This window comes from Ammospiza nelsoni, chromosome 3 (assembly GCF_027579445.1).
Source record: "Ammospiza nelsoni isolate bAmmNel1 chromosome 3, bAmmNel1.pri, whole genome shotgun sequence".
Taxonomy (NCBI): Eukaryota; Metazoa; Chordata; class Aves; order Passeriformes; family Passerellidae; genus Ammospiza; species Ammospiza nelsoni.
The window spans coordinates 61,507,396-61,526,252 of NC_080635.1; the positions used below are offsets into that span (position 1 = coordinate 61,507,396).

The 18,857-nt window shown below is 38.4% G+C and overlaps 1 protein-coding gene across 3 annotated transcripts in view; it reads left to right on the top strand.

Moving 5' to 3' along the window:
• Positions 1-18,857, top strand: part of PTPRK (protein tyrosine phosphatase receptor type K) — a 383,296-nt gene that overhangs the window by 169,794 nt on the left and 194,645 nt on the right. For all 3 annotated transcript variants that reach the window (XM_059467955.1, XM_059467956.1, XM_059467957.1), the window contains exons 4-6: positions 1,988-2,069; positions 3,875-3,990; positions 18,093-18,267. In XM_059467955.1, the coding sequence (XP_059323938.1) occupies positions 1,988-2,069; positions 3,875-3,990; positions 18,093-18,267 (373 nt within the window). The remainder of the gene's footprint in view (positions 1-1,987; positions 2,070-3,874; positions 3,991-18,092; positions 18,268-18,857) is intronic.

An 18,857-nucleotide genomic window follows, 5' to 3' on the forward strand; every position in this document is an offset into this window, starting at 1 on the left:
CTGGTGAAAGCAGTGGCTCAACAATCTGTTTTTTCTCAAGAAGTTTGTGTATTTGAGGAAAAGAACTACTTCAGATTCTTGCCTAACTTGTCAGCATTTTAAACTGCTGTTTTCACCTATATATGCAATTGCCTTTTTTCATTTCCCATTTTAAATGTGAACGGACGTTATCAAATTAAAGCCTGGTAATAATTTTTTAACTGAGCAGCACTTTTTTGCTTTATTTCATCCATAGTTATGAATATTTCATAGTTGTATTTGTACCAATTATGAATATAAAAATGATACTATATATATGAAATATTAGTGCTCTGATATCTGTCTTTTTAATTATTGTATTTTTTTTCTTACCTTGGGAACCTTGTGCCTTATAACTTTGCATAAATTCTTATCTTTCCATGTTTCTCCATGTTTTCTGGGTTTTTTTTTTTGTTACTTTTCTTCCTCTCATGGTTCTCCATGTCTTTTATCTTTCTATTTGCTGTGGATTTCTCCTTTTCTGATAGCTTCCTACTCCTGCAGGGTGGAGATTACTAAAATGCATCTAGCAGAAGGGAAAAAAATTGAAGTAAATTAATTCCCAGCAGTATCCCAAGAAATGTAGCTTTCTGTCCTCTGACTCCCAGTGTATGAAGGTATCAACACATAGGAGAAGGACACACTTATATAGCCAGAGCCTTCCTGAGAATTGGATGTAAGTTATTTCCAAGTGAATCCATAACAATCCAGTTAGAATGAGGTGCAAATTTAGTTCAGTTCATAGAATTGGCGCACAAATTTCTGAACTAGACTTTGAGAAACAACGGACTTTCAGAGTTTGTGTATGTTATAGAACTGTATTGTGCTTTAAAGAAACCAGTCTGTCAGAAGGACTCTAAATATAATGTTTCTTTCTTACTGAGTTGTCTTCCATACCATGCAGCCATTTAAGTAAGAAAAAAAAAATCCAAACTATTAAAGAATTAAAGATAGTTATATTGATGTTTGTTACTGGGAACAAGTGCCAGCTCTCTGAAAATGCCTGAAGAGTGGGTAGACATTGTCAAACAGTGCTCTGGTCAGAAAGGTCAATGGACAAGGCACACTATGAAAGTAGGGCTCCCAGACACTAAATTAATTTCCATCATGCTCTTGTTGGCCAAGGCAGGAGCAAGAGGCAGAGAATGAAGTGGTTCTTGTAACTAAATTCCATTTGGGTGCAAATAAAATTAGAAGGAAAAAAAAGAAATTGGCTAGAAGTGCAGTCTTAGCAAGAATGTCTGGAGAAACTAGAAGAAGGATTATAGTCCAGTGCTATCAAAATATACATTCCCCACAGGCACCTTCTTTCTGCAGTCAAAGCACAATTTCAGGAACTCTCTGAACCACCACCAAGCAATTCTTTGTTATTAATGGCCCATTTGGGTGGGACAAGACACCGGATGTGAAGACAGTGTCTTCTTTTTCTTCATACATAGGATTTTCCTCACTACCTTGCAAGAAGGAAGAATGAAGTTAATGACAGCTGCATAAATCTCATGTCACAGCTGTTCATTTTGTTGCCACTGGGGAGTGCCGCACTATTTCTGTGTTTTCCTGTGCAACTGAGCTGCAGAGGTTTACAGGAGACTATATTGTGACCCCCAGGAAGAAAACAAATTTTCTTAAAATTGGTTGATCACCTGGGTACTGTGATGTCTAACCTGTCTGAAAGTAATGGCTTTTTTTTCAGAATTGAATCATGTTTGCACATTTAGCTGAGATAAAGCAGTATGCAGTTAAACATGTGTTTTTCTGGTGTGCTATGAGCAACAAATCCAAAGCAAGCCATGTATATGAATGGTATGGAACTGCACCACACTGACTAATAAATATTCCATTCAGTTGTCAAGCCTTGTAGGAACTTCAATTAAATGAAAAAGGCAACGTGTCTTATATCTACACGCTTGCCACCGGGGGAATTCTGTAGAAATGAGTGTTGTAAACATTTTTTCTTTCATTTTGACAGGTAATATTTGAAGCTGAAGTCTCAGATGGAAGAAATGGCTACATTGCCATTGATGACATCCAGGTCTTGAGTTACCCTTGCGGTAAGTAATGATTAAGAGCTGCATTTTTCTCTGTCTTTTCAGGACATATATGATATTGCTGTGGACTGCTCAGTTTTCATCACTTGGATCACTGATATTCTTTGTTCTTTCAATAGTATTTTTGTTGCAGCTTCCAGGAAGAAATGTGATTGCGATAGTGATTTACCTGGGTGAAATCCTTTTCTGCCAGAAGTAAATTATACAGGCATAAAAAAAAGGGCTTTCTTCAAAGTCTTTTCACTCGTACACAGTTGGTGTGTATAATCAAAATGGGTTTTAATGTTAATGTATATACTCACTGATTAAAGAAAACTGAATTGGCAGATGCTTGTTGGAGGTTCATCAGATTTTATACCCCTATTTTTTCTTTTTTTCCTAAACAGACAAAATAGATTAAAAAAAAAAAAACAAAAAAAAAGGCTTCTGGCTGTTGAACTACTGAGAGATTGCATTTTGTTTATTGTTTTGTGGACAGGCTTCAGGCATTTATGTTTGCCTTTCCCTGCTAATCCTGGGGAATAATTGCATACATGCAAACACAAGTTATGACAGTGAGAATATTCTACGAATAAAAGGTTGTGAGGAAGAAATTGTTACTGTGCATTTCTAGCACTTGTTATCAAAATTTTTTTGCAATTTCTTTCTGTTTAACTCTTCTCATCTTCTCCTAGAAATACCTGTCTAAAATATGATTTCATTCTAATGTACCACATGGCTGATAATTTAATTGCTTTCTGAAATGACCAGGACATAACAATATCCTGCTCCAACTTTGCAAAATGATGCCGAATAATAAAGTTCCAGTGGCAGCCTCGCATCATGTTTTCTTCTACTCCTTTTAAAATCGTAGCTCTTGGGAGCTACCAAGCTGACAGGGTATTTGAGTGAGTTACCTTTTTAATATTTCAGCCATCCCAGCTATCTGATGCCTGTACTCAGCAAAGCTCTGCTTGGATTCAATATCTGGCTTTCATATGTATTTTCCTCCTTTGTGTTTTGTTTTGAAGTGCCAAAACAAAAGGCACTCGGGTACAGTCATCCCAGCACATTATCAGTTTGTTATGGTATTCAGACAAGCTTTTTTTGTTACTGATGTTTAAACCCTGTTTGTTCCAATTAAATGTTTTTTTCCTGTGCGTCATGTTTCTTTAGTAAGCACAAAGAAAGAACAGTTCAGCTGCTGTTTTCTTTAGTTGTTCTTGAGAAAAGGGTGGGTGAGCTGTGTAACGTGCCCATTCCTCAAATGTTTCTGTTGGCTTTTGTAGGTCTAGTAAATCCTTCAGGTGGTTGTGCCACTGAGATTTCCTACAGCCTTTCTCAGTGTGAAAAATATATTTGTTAGCTCCTGAAATATTATATTCAATGCCACAAATGGTTTAGTTTTCCAAAACAAGAGCTCTGAGTTGCATTGCAAATAACATGAGCAGTATCTATTTGCTTGAGTGGCATGCTGCTGCTAATTGGGTTTTTCTCAGTATGATGGATTTCATACAGTCAAAAGTCTTTGGGATAATTCTTGTCAAGTGCTGCCGACATTTTGGCACCTGATCTCCTTCTTTTGACTTCTATTTTAAAAAGACTTTATTATAACACATGTGTAACATAAAGTTAGTAGCATCACCAGGGGAGAAGAGGAAAGACTGAAAGCACTCCTTGAACACAGATGAGACAAATAATATTCTCCCTTCTGTTTCTTTTTCAGCCAAATATTGTTAAAACATGGAGGTTGAGGGAGATAATATTTCTGGCACCCTTATTTTTTTATAATGACTTTTATTTGTAATTTTTGTTTTCCTCCTCTACAGATAAATCTCCACATTTTTTGAGGCTGGGGGATGTAGAGGTCAATGCAGGGCAGAATGCTACATTTCAGTGCATTGCTACAGGGAGAGATGCAGTGAATAACAAGTTATGGCTCCAGGTAAGACTAACTCATGCAAGTCTGTTTGGCTAGAGGACAAGCTGCTTTCTGGAGATGAAATGTTTAAAATTCAAAGCCATTTTTCTGCATGTAAAATATGTAGTTTAAATGGAATTTTGTCTGTTCAGTGGAGAAACTTGTAATCAGTTTTGCAACATTGTAAAGCTTTGATTAAAAATAAGAGCTGGTGTGGGTGCTGGGAAAAGGTTGGCCCTTAAAAGTATTGTGTGCTTTCTCTCATTGTAAATCAACTCTTCTGTTTAAAAATGCATTATTATTAAATGCAGATAATTGGCATTTAGGATCTAGTAATACACTGATGTAACACAGCTGTCGTGAATTTTGAGGACTTTTTAATCGCATAAATTACCGGTCCAAGGAGGTGGCTGGAGGGATGTGGCTGCACTTCTGTGTGCATATCAGTTTCACTCGGTGACATATTAATTGGAAGAGCCTAAAAGGACTGATGCAATTCCTTTTTCTCTGTCTCCATGATAGGAGGAGGTTTAACTTTTACCCATTTATAATTGTGAATAGTATGTATGTCAGAATTTAAGAGATGACTCTAACCAGAATATAATCCTTCTTACTAGGAAAGAAGAAAAAAAATAAATGAACACCACCATCCTCCAAAATACCCAGTCTCCTTTGTATTATGGCAATGGAGTACTTACACTTAAGACCACTGGTTGAGTAACATAATGGCAAAGTTTCCAGTTGCTCTTAAAAAAATTAAATTTTGCCACTTAAAAAGGATTTTAAAAATCACTTAAATGGTACATGTACAACTTCTGCACATTCTTTAGTTTAAATGTAAATCTTAAACACCAACATCCCTTTAGAATGTTTTCTAAATATATCCTCTAACACTTTATTTTCCTATAATATGTATTTCTGCTTATTTTCAGAACTAGAATCTATGTAATTTTTGGGAAACATACTTTTAAATTATCTATAATCAGAACTTCGAAATACGTATTTTTGATCAAATGTGTTTTGAAGTGAACTACAATCAGTTATTTCAGCTTGATTTCTGCTTTAATACCGGAGCTGATGAACTTGGCTAGCTGTTGCATATAGGCATGTGATAAGCTTGGAATTTTAAAGAGATTTTTAAAAAAGATGATTGAAAAATCTGATATGCAAATGATATTATCAGACAAATATGCTGCAACATTAAAAAGGAACAGAAGCAGTAAATAACTGCATTGCATTTAGTGAAAAGGTATCACAGCAGTAGCAATGATTTGTACTCCATGTCTTTGAGCAGTAATTTGTTTAAATTGAGTAAACACGTAATGCATTCATTCAGAAAAAGCAGCTTGATTTCAGAGACTTGCCAAACAGAGCACACAAAGAACAAAAAATGAAACTGGCCTGGGTTTTGCTATATCCAAGGCAAGACAATAGCACGAGGAGCATTCCAGCAAACCTGTGAAGAGCCACTTGCAGTTGATTGTGGGTCAGAAAGACCCAGCAGAGACAGCCAGCTGGAAATCTTCCCTTTCGCTCACTCCTTGGAGGCAGATAACTCTGACAGATTATCCTTTCTAACTTTCACTCCCTGGAGAAGCCCAACTAGCAGCCAGATCAACTCAGAAAACATATGTTTTGTCCCTCCATATGCTTCATGGGTAGTTTATTTTTGTGTGTGTGTATGGATCACAGATATGATAATTTCTCACAGTGTGATAGATGAAGTACTTTAGAGGTTATAACTCTGCTTGCCTGGGCTTGTGAAGTGCCCTGATACTCTTGGAGATACCTTGAGACTTGAGCTTCTGTTCTCTTTCTTTTTCTCTTGTAAACAGTCATGAATTTTCACCAGTTTAAGGGTGGCTTTCTTTCACTCATCATTCCACCTCGCAATCCTACTTTCCCAATATGTGTGAATTGGCAACCTTCCCTATATGGATAATTTTCTTTAGATTGCACTCAAAGTTACTGTTGTTGTACATAGCTAATAGTGAATTCACTCATTGTCCTTAAAAACTGGCATGGATGTGTTTGGGCCTCATGAAACACTGGAGTGTAACTTGGGAAAGGTTGGCTTTAACCTTTGACCAAACTCGAAATTTATGAAGCCTAAATAGCCTGAAAGGAAGAACTGGCAGTTCAAATCAAATGCCTAAGTAATTGTTTTTGAGAGCCTTGAGCTGAAGCATTCCAGGAATGTATTTTTCTCATAACAAGAAAGGCCATTATAAAAAAAAAAAAAAAAAAAGACAAAGTGCAAAAATGAAAACTAAGTGGATGATGGTGGGGAAGAATACACTTGCCAAGCACATAGTTTTACAGAAAATAGCTTTTGGTTATGTCCTTATTGAAAAAGAAAAACTATTTCCTTGAAGAGGAAGAAAAAAAAAGAAAATAAAACAGCAAAGAATTTGCTATTAAAACACATTCTTTCATAAGGAAAAGTTGGAGGAGCAATCTGGGACATCAGTCTTTTTTTGCATCTGAGGAGATCTAAGATTTCATATGCTTGCATTGAAGTAGTAAATATGTCCAGGCAGAGATTTTGTTGAAGACTCTAGCAGTGTTCTCTGGCTCTTGCAGCCTTCTGTCTTGAGAAGAATTAAAGTAAATTCAGCAGCATGTAGAAAAAAATAGCAGCCACCCTGCTCTCTGTTCAAAGTCCTGCAGTCCCATGGCTGATTTGGCAGGGCTTGGTCTGAGCTGCTTCAGGATCAGCTTCACCCTCTTGATCCCTCTCTGCACTGATCTGGGGCTTTTGCAGCTCTCCAGTAAGTCAGTTCAGGAAAGTCATCTGACTGAAGAAGGTTTTGACTCCAATTGGATTTTTGTTGTTGGGGGAAGGGGAGTTGTGGATTTTTTTGGTTTGGGTTTTGTTGATTTGTACAAGTTTTTTTTGGTTTTGTGGTTTTGTTTTTGTTTTATTTTGTTTACTTGTTTTTTTCTTTTTTTTTTTTTTTTTTTTTTTGGTTTTTTTTTTTTTTTTTTTTTTTTGGTTTTTCGTGTGTGTCGTTTTCCCCGGCTTGATTCATGTCTAAGTTGCCCATATGAATAATGCCAGCAGGCGGAAATAGATTGGGAAGGTTGATTAGAAGCAGGGAAGAGGGAAAGACTGTAACCCCATGATATAAAAGTGGAGATTATTACAGCATGTCTCCTTGTAGACCTATGTAAAATTCAATTTTGTTTTAGTTACTGGGCCCTGATCATATACTAGATGTTCTATGTGCAAGTACATTTCCATGCTTATGTTTTTCCCAGTGTATATAATAAGGCGCACACAGCTTTATGTGCCTAAAAATAAAAATGGACAAAAATAGGCACAGCATTTCAATACAGGATTTCCTGTGTGTTTACTGCTGTAATGACAGTATTTTCATCAACACCTCATTTTCTATAAATGTATGTCTGTAAACATTTCAGACAAATAGGGATTAACATTGAATTGAACTTCTCCTGACTTTCATGGCTGCAGATTCTGCTCTTGTTTTGTTTGGTTTTGGACTGTACCTGGTCTCTTATCCCCTTTGATATCCCTTTCCTGCCACCTCTGTATTTTGCAGCCTCAGTGGACCAATGTTTGGGGCAGTCAAAGCTCTGTCATTGAAGTAAGCAGTAAAGATAACAGAAGTTTTCAAAAGTTGAGGCTGCATTAATACAGAATAAATATTTGCACAGATAAAGAGATTTAACTGGTTGAACAGGATCATCTGAAACACACCTTTGTGACAGTGTGAATAGTAGGTGTGGGAGCAGGACAGAAATGCAGCTCAGATTCTTTTGTTCTTCACCTTTTCAACTTGATCTGCTATCAAACCTTTTGCGGTTATGTGCTGAAGGAGTCTCTTTATGACCTGCAATTATTAGCAAATTCTGAAAGGCTTTCAAAGTCCTCAGTTTTTGTTTAAATGTTAAACAGCATTGATGTTGTTTCTGAAGTGCATTCAGTCATTCACAGTGCTTAGTATCTGTTTTACTTGTCGTTCCCTTCAGAATGTAATGCTGGGAGGCTTTTTTTTCATTATTTTCCAACTTCTCTTAAAATTTCCACTGTAATATATCACACGCCAACAGCTGTAGTTTGGTTTTACTGCCCACACTGAAGCAGATGAGTTGTGTCACAGGAGTTCCTAAACCCAAGGTGGTAACCTAGGTGGTTTTCCACCTGTTATGCTTCGGTATGCTCTGATTTCTAAGCTTTAGGAATTAGCAGAATTTCTTGCTGAAAAATGCATTCCTGTAGGTGGTGACCATAAGTGTGTGTGTGTAGTCTAAAATAAATGAATATAGTGTGTATAGATAGATTTAATAATTAACTGGTTCTTGTACACTTACTGCTGATTTTCTTTCTAAAGCCTATGAATTTTCTTTCTTTGAAAAGATGCTTAAAGAATAAGGAGTTTTTCTTTTATTAACATTTGATGCACCTTACTGCTTTGTGCACATTGATTTGCTAAATTACTGTAAGAAGGATCCCTGTTTTATTCTATTTATTTCCCTATGAAATGTCATGCATTCCACAGGAATTGTGGACGTGTCAGTAAATAAGCTTGCAAACAAGTTGCTTCTGCATGGTAATCCTATGCTCAGAATGGATATGTGTTATGTATTAAATTTTTGAAAGAATACTGCACACAGGGCATTCTAAACATGAAAATGCAAGAGTGGGATGGGGGCTCTGCTTGCTTATTTCATGTGATGATTTCTGTATAAAGAAACCTTCATTTCTTTGCAAATACAGTAGAGAAATGTAATTGACTGGGTAAATTAAATAACATTTGGGTACACCAAGACTCCAGAAAGCAGTGTGTGCTTTGTCCAGCATTTGTTTAGTCAATCTAATTGGGATATCAGAGCAATAGGGTTTTTTGCATAATCGGGCTGTGTTTAACAGCTTCCTGAGCTGGGAACCATTGTGGCTCCCAGAAGCCCAATACGATTTTCAGTGTCTTATCGGTGTCCGCTTCAGCTGGACACTCGCACAGCGCAGCGTGCAGAGCTTTTTGCTGGAACATCTGTTAAACCATATGTCTTGGCACCTGGTTCAGATGGCGATAACTGCGGCACTAATGAGTCCATCCATCATTGCTGAGCTTTGCATTAACACAGCATTGGATTAGGGAAAGCGGCTTGTTCTGGCTTTGCAGTCAGATGTGCTTTGCCACACTCTATGGTGATACCATTTGCCTTGGCGAATCTGAAATTCAAAGGGGGTGCCAGCTGCATGCATTTTAAAGGTTTAATATGCGCCTTGTAATCCTGGGCAGATTTGCCATCTGAGCGGTGGCGAGCGGGCCAATCTGTCAGCAATAGCTGTGGGTGCTGGCTAACTGCCCTCCACGCACGCTGCCAAGGCTGGCGCCGCAGCCCCGCGCTCGCCCGTGGAGAGGCTAGTCAGCGTTAATACGGTCTGATGCAGCCCCTGTCTCTGCCAGAGGAAAGTGTCTTTCCTCGTGGAATAACAGATAATTAAAGCAATTGCCTGAGAGTAATAATTGAAAAAGTGAAATTAAACAGCATTATGGAAAATAAAATGCAAATTGCTGCAAAAACAATGGAGTCGGGCTGACCTCCCAGCGGTACCAACTGTTACTGGAGGATGAGCGAGCGTCTGTTCGGGCTCAAACAACTGGCTGTGTCCCACTCCTTTTGTAGAGGAAACTGCCATGATCCCCCAATGCCCTGTTCACCATCATCTTGGGTTTTGGTGCTGATTGCCACAGAATAGGATGTGATATTTAGCATTCATTTTTCTTGCTAGGTACTGCATATATATGCGCTCTTTAACAAGTCTTTGGACTGGGCACATGCAGATGGTGTCCTGTGATGATGCATTGTGCACGACCAACATAATATTCCAGGAATTTAGATTAGAAAGGCTGTATAAGAATTCATGCCTCTGGGAAAGGATTGAGGGACAAAACATTAACTATTTTGTTTTGCTTTCTGGAAGGGCTATTTCCCCTCAAAGGAGAAAAGTTGTGCAACAGAAGTCTTTTCCTCCTGCTGTTCCCAGATGAAGACATGGATTAGTATTCAGCAGAAGGGTTGAGGTGTGGGCTGTGGGTCTTTGGGGTAAACCATTTAGCTAACCTAACAGTGAATGCTAGGAGGCTTGCTTTTGGTCTCAGAAAAAATGCATTTCTAATAGGAGAGTCATGTCCAATTTAACTTTGTTTTACATTGTATGCATGTTGCTTTCTGTGAGTTTTCTAATGTAACTTTGCCTTTTGAGATACCATTGCATTTTGATACAGTTAATTAACTGGTTAAGATACCCCTTCTTTAGTTTGATGATAAAACATTTGCTGTTACAGTGCACTTGCCTATTCACCGTGTTCATTGGAAGAATGTTTTTTGTTGGTTTGCACAAATTTTATGATCCCTGAAAGCTAAGGAGGGCTGAATATACTCTGAATGTTAGAAAAGCTTTGTTATTTTGCTTTGTTATTCAGTGCTGCCTAGAGAGAGTTCAGAGAAGATGCCTTGCTAGCATCCGCAGGGTTTCAGCCGTGGAACTGTGGTGGAGAGTTTTGATCCCATTTTTGGTTTTGGTCAACTGTCAAATTTGATGCTTTTTGGTTTTGAACTGAAATAAGTCAGTCAGGCCTGCTGCCCTAAGGAGGAGTGGGGCTATGATGCTCTGTGGAGGCTGCAGGAAGAGAGAGGGCCTATGGCTCTGGTTTTGCTCTTCTCCCTGGGGGGCAGTGGGTGAGCCTCTGGGGAGACAGAAGACTTTTTTGGATTATCAGCATCATCTGCCTAAAGCAAGTTCTAATATGCACAGCAAACTGGGCTGTTTGTGCCAAACCTTCTTTCCTCAGCCAGTAAAATCCTGCTCAAGTCTACATCACCTTACCTTTATCTTGATTACTGACAGTGGCTAAGCAGGATATAATTTCTTTTTTTTTTTTCCTGTGCTTGAGGCTCGCACAGAAACTTCACTTTCTTAATTTGTTTCATATTGGTTGCTTTTACTTACAGAAAATATGTTTTTGAAAGGAAGACGCAGTGTAGGGAAGCACAGAGGACTCTTTTGCAATGACTTGTCTATTCTACCTTCACTTTCACCTCATCATGTTTATGGTGTGTGATAGACATTCTTGTTTCCCAAACCTTTTTTCCAAAGTTGTATGAAAAGCAGCCTTGAAGTGATCTATTAGGCTCCTTGTAAATTACTTGACTTGTAGTTTATTCTGTATTGCACACTCCTGACTCAGACATGGTTATACAGAATATTCTACCCATGAAAATTTAAAGTATTCATAACTCGTTTGTTTCACAAAGGCTTTTTCCCCCCCCCCCCCCTCTATTTTCTTCCTCCTCTGTTCACCTTTGATGCTCTCTATGTCATTTAACCCTGAATCAACCATTCTCCCTCTCTCCTGCCTCAATTTATCAGCTTCATGGATAAATACGGCAGTTTCCCCTAGATGCCCGGTCATCCTAGGTTTCAACAACATGAAATACTGTAATCCTCCTGGTCTTAATTTAATTCTGCCCCAGTTAGCTAAGTCCTCTGGTCTGCATAGCTACAAGTCATTTAGTTTACTCAGCAGCCTTTGGAGTTGCCCTCCCTGTAGGTCTTCCCTGGGGTCCTGTGGTGGCTGGAGCATCTGGTGCTGGGAGCTGTGCTGCTGATTGTGGCCTTGGTGGTGGCTCCTTCTCTCCTGCCACTTTGTACTTTACGGGTAGAATGGCTGCAGTGGAAGTTTGGCTCTTCCTTGGCTGTAGTTGGTAGTCACTCCTCAGTCAGCCAGTGGCTGAAGCACCCATGTATGTGAGACACCTGAAATAAAGGTGATGTACACAAAAAGATGTCGTTATAAATTCCTTGGCCGTTCTGTCCTGGGACTCTTGTCTGTTATCACCTGCATCCAGGTTGAATTCTCCTCAGTAGTGTGATGTGTGGTAGGTAGCCTAATACCCCAGCTATTCTCAAATAGCTGCAGGACTTAATGAATTACAGAAGAGTAAGAGCAACTGGTAGGCTTGGATGCCTTTAGAAAAGGGTAAAGTGGTGTGCTGAGAAATTTTTGAGGAGCTATCTTGTGATGTGTCAGCCCTCAGTGGTGGGTTCTTCTGCAAATTTTTTCCTTCATGGTCTTCTAACTAAGCAGATGTTTTTATTTTGTGCTGCAGGATAAATACTGTAGCTCACTGTGCACTGCTCAAGATGACATACACCTTAAATCACTGTGTCAGGAATCCATACTTTAGTGAGTTATGAGTTTTTAGTTGCTTGTTGTTATTTTTTTAAATCAAGAACACTGCATTTCAGAACCAAGGCTTTCTGAAAAGCTCCATTAAAAAAAAAATATATATACTTTTTTTTTGAATGTTCAACATGGGTTCAATTAGGCTCAAACTAAGAGGCTTTAAAATGCTCAGAGAAAGTGAGTCTGGCTTTTGTTTGTGTGGTGGCACAGCCAGGGACACGGTACTATGAATTTTGCTAGTTTGCCTCGGGTGGCTCTTATTATAATAAAATAAATTATAAGTGCTACTTCTAAAGGGCCAGATGGCTCTCAATTATATTATTTCATCAGAGCCCTTGATTTCTTCAGTAGGAGGGTCAGTTCAGCATGCTAGAAATTTGAGCTACTTCAAAGGAGACAAGTTTGAGTAACAGCAGTGCATGATATCAAGACATTTTAAGTAATCGTGGATTTTTCTGTACTGCAGTGCAGCATGCAGGATAAATCTTGGCTTGTCGCATTTGTTCATGATCTTCACTGTATGTTAGCATGGGAAAAGTTATGCAGCTTTTCTTGCTAATAAATGAATACACAGTTCATTGCGAAGTAGAATCTTATTCTGGTTTGCTATGCATGTAGGAGACCAGAAAGTTAAAGCAAGTCCTACTCATTTCCTACTTAAAATATTTAATGTTTCCCCTTAATAATCAATTTAAAAAAATTGTTAGTTCACCTTCTTTTGTTCTTAGAAGATAGGACTATTTAGGCATATTACTTAAGCTGTATTTCTAATTCATTATCTTCTTGAAAAAAAATTCTTAGGCTAAATTTTGTACTTATAAATAAAATTGGAAAAATAATCCCACTTTGTTCAGTAATTAAATCCTTTGTGGGGAAAAAATTAATATTTTATTTATAATTTCCCCTAGTAAATATGTCTTGCTTTCCTAGTATGTTAATAAATTTCAAAATGCCAAGAATTTGAGACGTTTGTGTAAAAAGAAGAAAATATGATAACAGTAGCAACAGCAACAACAACAATAATAATAAAGAAATGGCTTTAGATTTTTCTCCATTTGGAAATTATATCTTAAATGCTCTAAAGGAATATGTATGTCTGTGGAAAAGTGACAGACAAGTGCATATAAAATAAAATTTAAGCACTGTGGTTATTTGTGTGTTTGCTCCTATTTTGTTTTTTTTTTTTTTTGAAAATATGATCTGGCAGAGATTGTGCATTATTGCTGGCATTCAAACTATCCACGGTCAGCCCTCTTTGTTTTTTTCCCCCATCAAAAAGAGACATTTCTTCCTTTACATAATGAGTAAACCCAGGAATGCTTTGGAACATGCTGTTTACAAATGCCCCTTTGCTCAAGGCAGCAGAGGTTTAATGCCCTGGGCAGATGGGGTTATCTTTCCAGCCCTTGTGCTGCTGGTGAAGTTCTGATTGCAGCTTTGGGGGACTGGGTTGCTCAGACAACCCAACCCAACAAGTCCAACTGTGGACTTGTGCCCCACTTAGCACACATATCTTGCCCTCTCCTCTGCTGCCAGTGGCTGCGCAGTGAATCCGATCACAAGCTGATCCATTTAGTGATGATAATATACTGGGAGGGAGAGAGTTCTCAGGAAGATTTTTCATATTCCAGGTTGGCTTTTGTAAGTGAGCACAGGAGGGAAGGTGAGGAAGGGAGCAAGTGCAGGGCAGCTGATGGGGCACTGCTGCCAGAGCAACGCGGGTGTCACTGCGGCCGAAGCGTTGACATCCTCTGATCACCGGAGGCATCCCGGCATCCAGCCGAGAGCCCGAGAAGGCAACCAGAGTTGGCTGTAATTATTAGCAGCAGAGAGGGCTTATTTTAAGGTGTTTACAGTAAGAAAAGGATGGGGATGTGTAAGGTTGAACTGTCCAGGCTTATAAAAATCACTGGTGTGAAAAAAAGGGTTCTGGAAAATTTAGAGAGAGCATCGCTGCAAACAGGTGTCTCATTGCTATTTCACCAAAAAAAGCAAAGCTCACAAATTTTCAACCTGAAAGTTAAGGGAGAAAGGCTGATAAGTTTTTAATTTATGTAAGATATGCACTTAAATTCTACCAATTAAATAAGACTTTGCAGTTTAGATTGTTTTTGTTCCACTCAGGTTCTAAAAGATCAATTAAAATGGCATTTCATATTTACTAAATGCTTGATTTCTTTCATAAGGCAAAAGAGAGATATTTAAGACTAATTTTTGTTAATTTACTCAAGATTGTTTTTATTCTGTGTAGGCTTTGCTGTTGACTTTATTTAAAATATAGATGATTTAATTTCATTGCCTGAAAAAAGTTTAATGAAATCATGTTCCTATCAAATTAAAAATAACCTTGAAGTCAGAGCGATTTATTTAAGATTGTAATTTTAAATGCCTGGAATGCCAGAATTAGGGAGGTTTTTTAACAGACTAATATTTCTTTTAATCAAGTGTTTAGAGAGAGTAGTCCTTTGTAAAACCCAGAGTTATTTTCACAAAAGAGGAAAACTGCCTGGTGGTGACCTCTCTTAAATGAGCAATTCAGGGTTATCAAATCAGACAGCAAGAGACTGGAGGAACCAAGGATCACACAGGGTACAGCCATTACCCATTAGTATAACTCCACATTAATTTTAAATTGAATTTTTAAAACTTAATTGAGCAGCATTTTCAAGATCTGTTCAGTGTGAGCAAGACATAAATTGAAACAGTATGTACCACAAACCCTCAATAAGCAGAGAGCACTGCTGCCTTTCTTTCCTCTCCTTTAAAATCAGTAGTAATGTTCTGACATTAAAAAGAAGAATTTAATTAAGAGATCGTGACAGTGCATCTGAACTCTGACTGGCTAATGGGTTACCAGTGTAAGGCATATTCACTGAAATGAATGCAGGGCTTTTTCTTTAACGTTCATTTTTAGATGAGAACTCTCTTCTGTTTGAACTTTTCATCATTTTAATGATGGAGAAATGTTCTAATGGATAATCTATACATGAAGAAGGACTTTGAAAATGTAGTTGTGCAGTTGTTTCCCAAGAAACAAATTCTGATTCAGAGAAATTAGAGCAACTGCTCCAAGTCTTGTAAGATAATAGGGCAGGAAGTCACTGATATAAATAAAGAGAATCTAAGGTGTTCTAGAACTGTAAAGCTTGTCAAATTTTATTTTAATTGATTTCTCTGGAAGTGAATTAATTTTTCATTTTAAGTAGAAGCCAAATTCAGTTTGTTGCTCAACTTGAAACATGCAGATGAGCTTAAGTAAGCAAGTTCTCATCTTCAGAGTGTAAATTATTTTATATAGTGTAGCTTGGATGTGCTTCTCTGCTGCAGACTAAGCATTTGGCATTCCAATTGAAGAGCTGGACTCACTGAAACTGAGTCCTTCATTTTAGAGACCTCCCTAATATGTATTTTCCCTTCATAGCAGAGCAAAAATGACTGCATTTACATGGTTTGCTTGTCAAGTCTGCTATCATATAAGGTTTAAAGATACACCTTTGGTTTATTATTGGCTGCTTGGTATTTTTGACAATAATATGGCAAGTTTGTGTTTAGGGGAGAATTTGGTTTCCTTCTGCTGGGTGACTATGATGTGGCAAGGCCATCAGGGCACAGGATGAGCCTGAGAGGAAGAAAGTACCATGAGATTTGTTTATTTTGGTTATTTCAAGGCACTAGATCCAAGGTTTATATTAAAAATTAAGTAAATTAAAAACAAGTAAAATTTCTGACAGTCCAAACCTTTTGTCGGTACTGGGGGGGGGGGGGGGGGGGGGGGCGGGGCAGGCAGGGTTGAGGTGGGGAGGAGAGTGGAGAGTGCAAGGCTTGAAAGTCCTGCTTTCAAATTTAGTATTTTCTATCGAAAGAAGCCATCTAGCTGTACAGGAAGGTGCACTTCTCACAAAATAATTTTACTGTTGTTTAATTATCACTGAAATAAAGCCTTTAACATCATCTCTCATTTCCTTGATATTGAAATTTAATAATTTCATTGATTCCTGAAGTTCAATAAGGTTTTCCTTGTGTAGGAGTATCTGCAGGCATCAGAAAAGGTCCTTAATTTTTCCAAATCGGAGTCAGGTACCCACAGAGCTGAGGATGGAGCCTGTGCCTGTCACTGCTGGTGGCACCACTGTTGGTCTAGGTGTCCTAGAGCCCAACATCGATTGCTTTTGCCCTGGGAACACCTAATCAGAAACCACTCCTGTGATAACCAGGCTTGTGGCTGTTATGAGATGATGATAGTTTTAGGGAGGAGCAATAAGAGTACCTTTTGGAAGTGTCTTGTGTGCCTTTTTGTTCTGGAAATCTGTTTTTGCTCTTGGTACCTTGTGGCTCTTTCTGGCCCAGCCCTGCAGACAGAGCTCACACCTGAGAAAATGGCAGAGGGTGGCTGGGTGTGGGAAACTGGATGGTGTCTTCCTGCAGTGAGAAAATCCCACCAATAAACCTGCAGCTGGCAAAGATAATGGCATGGTCTTTGTACTGGAATGTGAGTGACTGAAATCTGCCTGCTTGGTATAAATAGAATTAATCTGTTTAAACATGTTAATAGTTAGACTGAATGCTTGTTTCAGTGGTCAAGGACTGCTGGTTAGTCTACCACAAAACTGTTTCAAGTGACTAGCCCATGCTGGGATGACAAAGGGTAGATGTAAAGTGTTAGGAAGTAGTACTGCCTGTGACACGAGGCTGTCTGATATACACATGCAGCATTAAATCATCTCCTTTTTCTGCCCTTTGTATTTTGCCACAGGCTTTCAGGTTGTTAAATTCTGTGGCTCAGCTGTAGTGCTTCTGGTGTTAGAAAGCTTGGAGTTTAAAACCTCAATGAAGTTTCTCATTCAAGGGGTTGATTAGAGTTAAAAATGTTTGCAGAGGTCACACTTGGCTATGTGCTGAGCAGAATGAGTGGTTACAAGCAAATGCTGCCATCTTTCCAGGGGCTGAGCAATGCTGAGTGCTCAGAAACTCTACCCTGGTCAGGAAATAACATGCAGTTGATCCATGGGAGGGAGCAGTGACATTGTTTGTTCTCTTTGTGCATATTTCTGGGTGTTTTTTAATGCTGACTTTTGGTGGAGGGTCTGTTTTTCAATTGAAATCAAAATTGAGCATTTAATGTGAATGGTAATAAGGAAAAATGATCCCACAAGAGCTCAAACTGTTTCTATCTTACTGACCTGTCACCTGGCCCTGCAGCTCCAGACAGATTAAATTTTTCAGTGATTTGTGGTAGCTATGCTTTTTTTAAGAACTCTCTAAGCTTCTTCCTTTAAATTAGATTTGTGTTATTCCTCTTTTAGTGCCTTCCTGCCCTCCACTTTTTATTTCAGCTAGCTTTAGATGGATAGGTGGTGCTTAGTATAACAAAGCTAAAATTTTAGAAGGTATTGAACTTGGACAGATAAAAGGTAGCATTAAAAAGGAAACATTGGTTGGTTGGTGAAAAAAGAGCTGTTGCAGACCTTTGAAATCACTCAATGCCAGGTTTGCTTAAATATATCTTACAATACACCCAGTGTATGTGTTGTAAATCTGCTTAAAGTTGAATGAATTTTCTTAGGAGTACAACTGCTACTGCTGGGCTGTCCTAGGATGATTCCAGCTATAAGGCAGTTGCAGTTGAGCATGTCATGGTCCTGCTTTTGTGCCAGTGCAAAATCCTCATGGTACTTTTCACTGCTAACTTGATTTTGAAATGATATTGAGTAAACAAACAGTGTTGAGTACTGTTTGTTTCTTGATGGGACCTCAGTACTGAGCTCTTCTACCATGGAATGCATGGTAGCATGGTCTGAGTGCATTTGGGTTGAGGTTTTGCTTTTTGTGTCTTCTTTGTATGATGATAATGATAAATGTCTTTTATATGTTTTAAGTTAACTCTGCCTTGGTTACTCTTATTTTCAGAGAAGAAATGGGGAAGATATTCCAGTTGCTCAGACTAAAAATATTAATCACAGAAGATTTGCAGCTACCTTTAAGTTGCAAGAGGTGACAAAAACCGACCAGGATTTATACCGCTGTGTAACTCAGTCAGAGAGAGGCTCTGGAGTCTCAAACTTTGCTCAACTTATTGTTCGAGGTAAAGTTTTATTTATTTTCATTTTATCCAGTTAAATGCTTTAAATACCAGTGCTTTTTGCTTACACTTTTTATTTAGCCTACACGTGCCTTGCTCTGAAACGATCACACAAAGATAGCCCTGTGAAACTCGCATAAGTTGAAAGACTGGTTTGCAAACCTTCTTAAAATTGCTTTCCATGGAATGCACCTGTGTGAAACCCGGATCCCACAGTGTGTGGAATGTGCGTGCACGCTTTTCTGGGAATGCTATTTGTTGAACTTAAGGTGCAAATCAGCTTCCACCTATAACTAGTTACCATTCCCTTTTAAAATCTCTTGCCTTGAGCATACTGGTAGTAGAGCAAATAATACATTGGTCTGTTACCTGGGAGACAGGTAGATTAAAAGAGTTGTAAACTTTCACCTACCCAAAGACTACTGGGAGCATTGTAGAGATGTTCTGTGATGATTTCCAGTACAGAAGTAAATGGAAAGAAAAGCAAACTTTCTTTTCCTCCTTGAAATACTTTTTTGGTTGGAATTCATTCAAAAGCCAGTTGGTGTACAACCATAGCTCATTTGTGGTGTGATCAAGTTGGAGATTTTTCT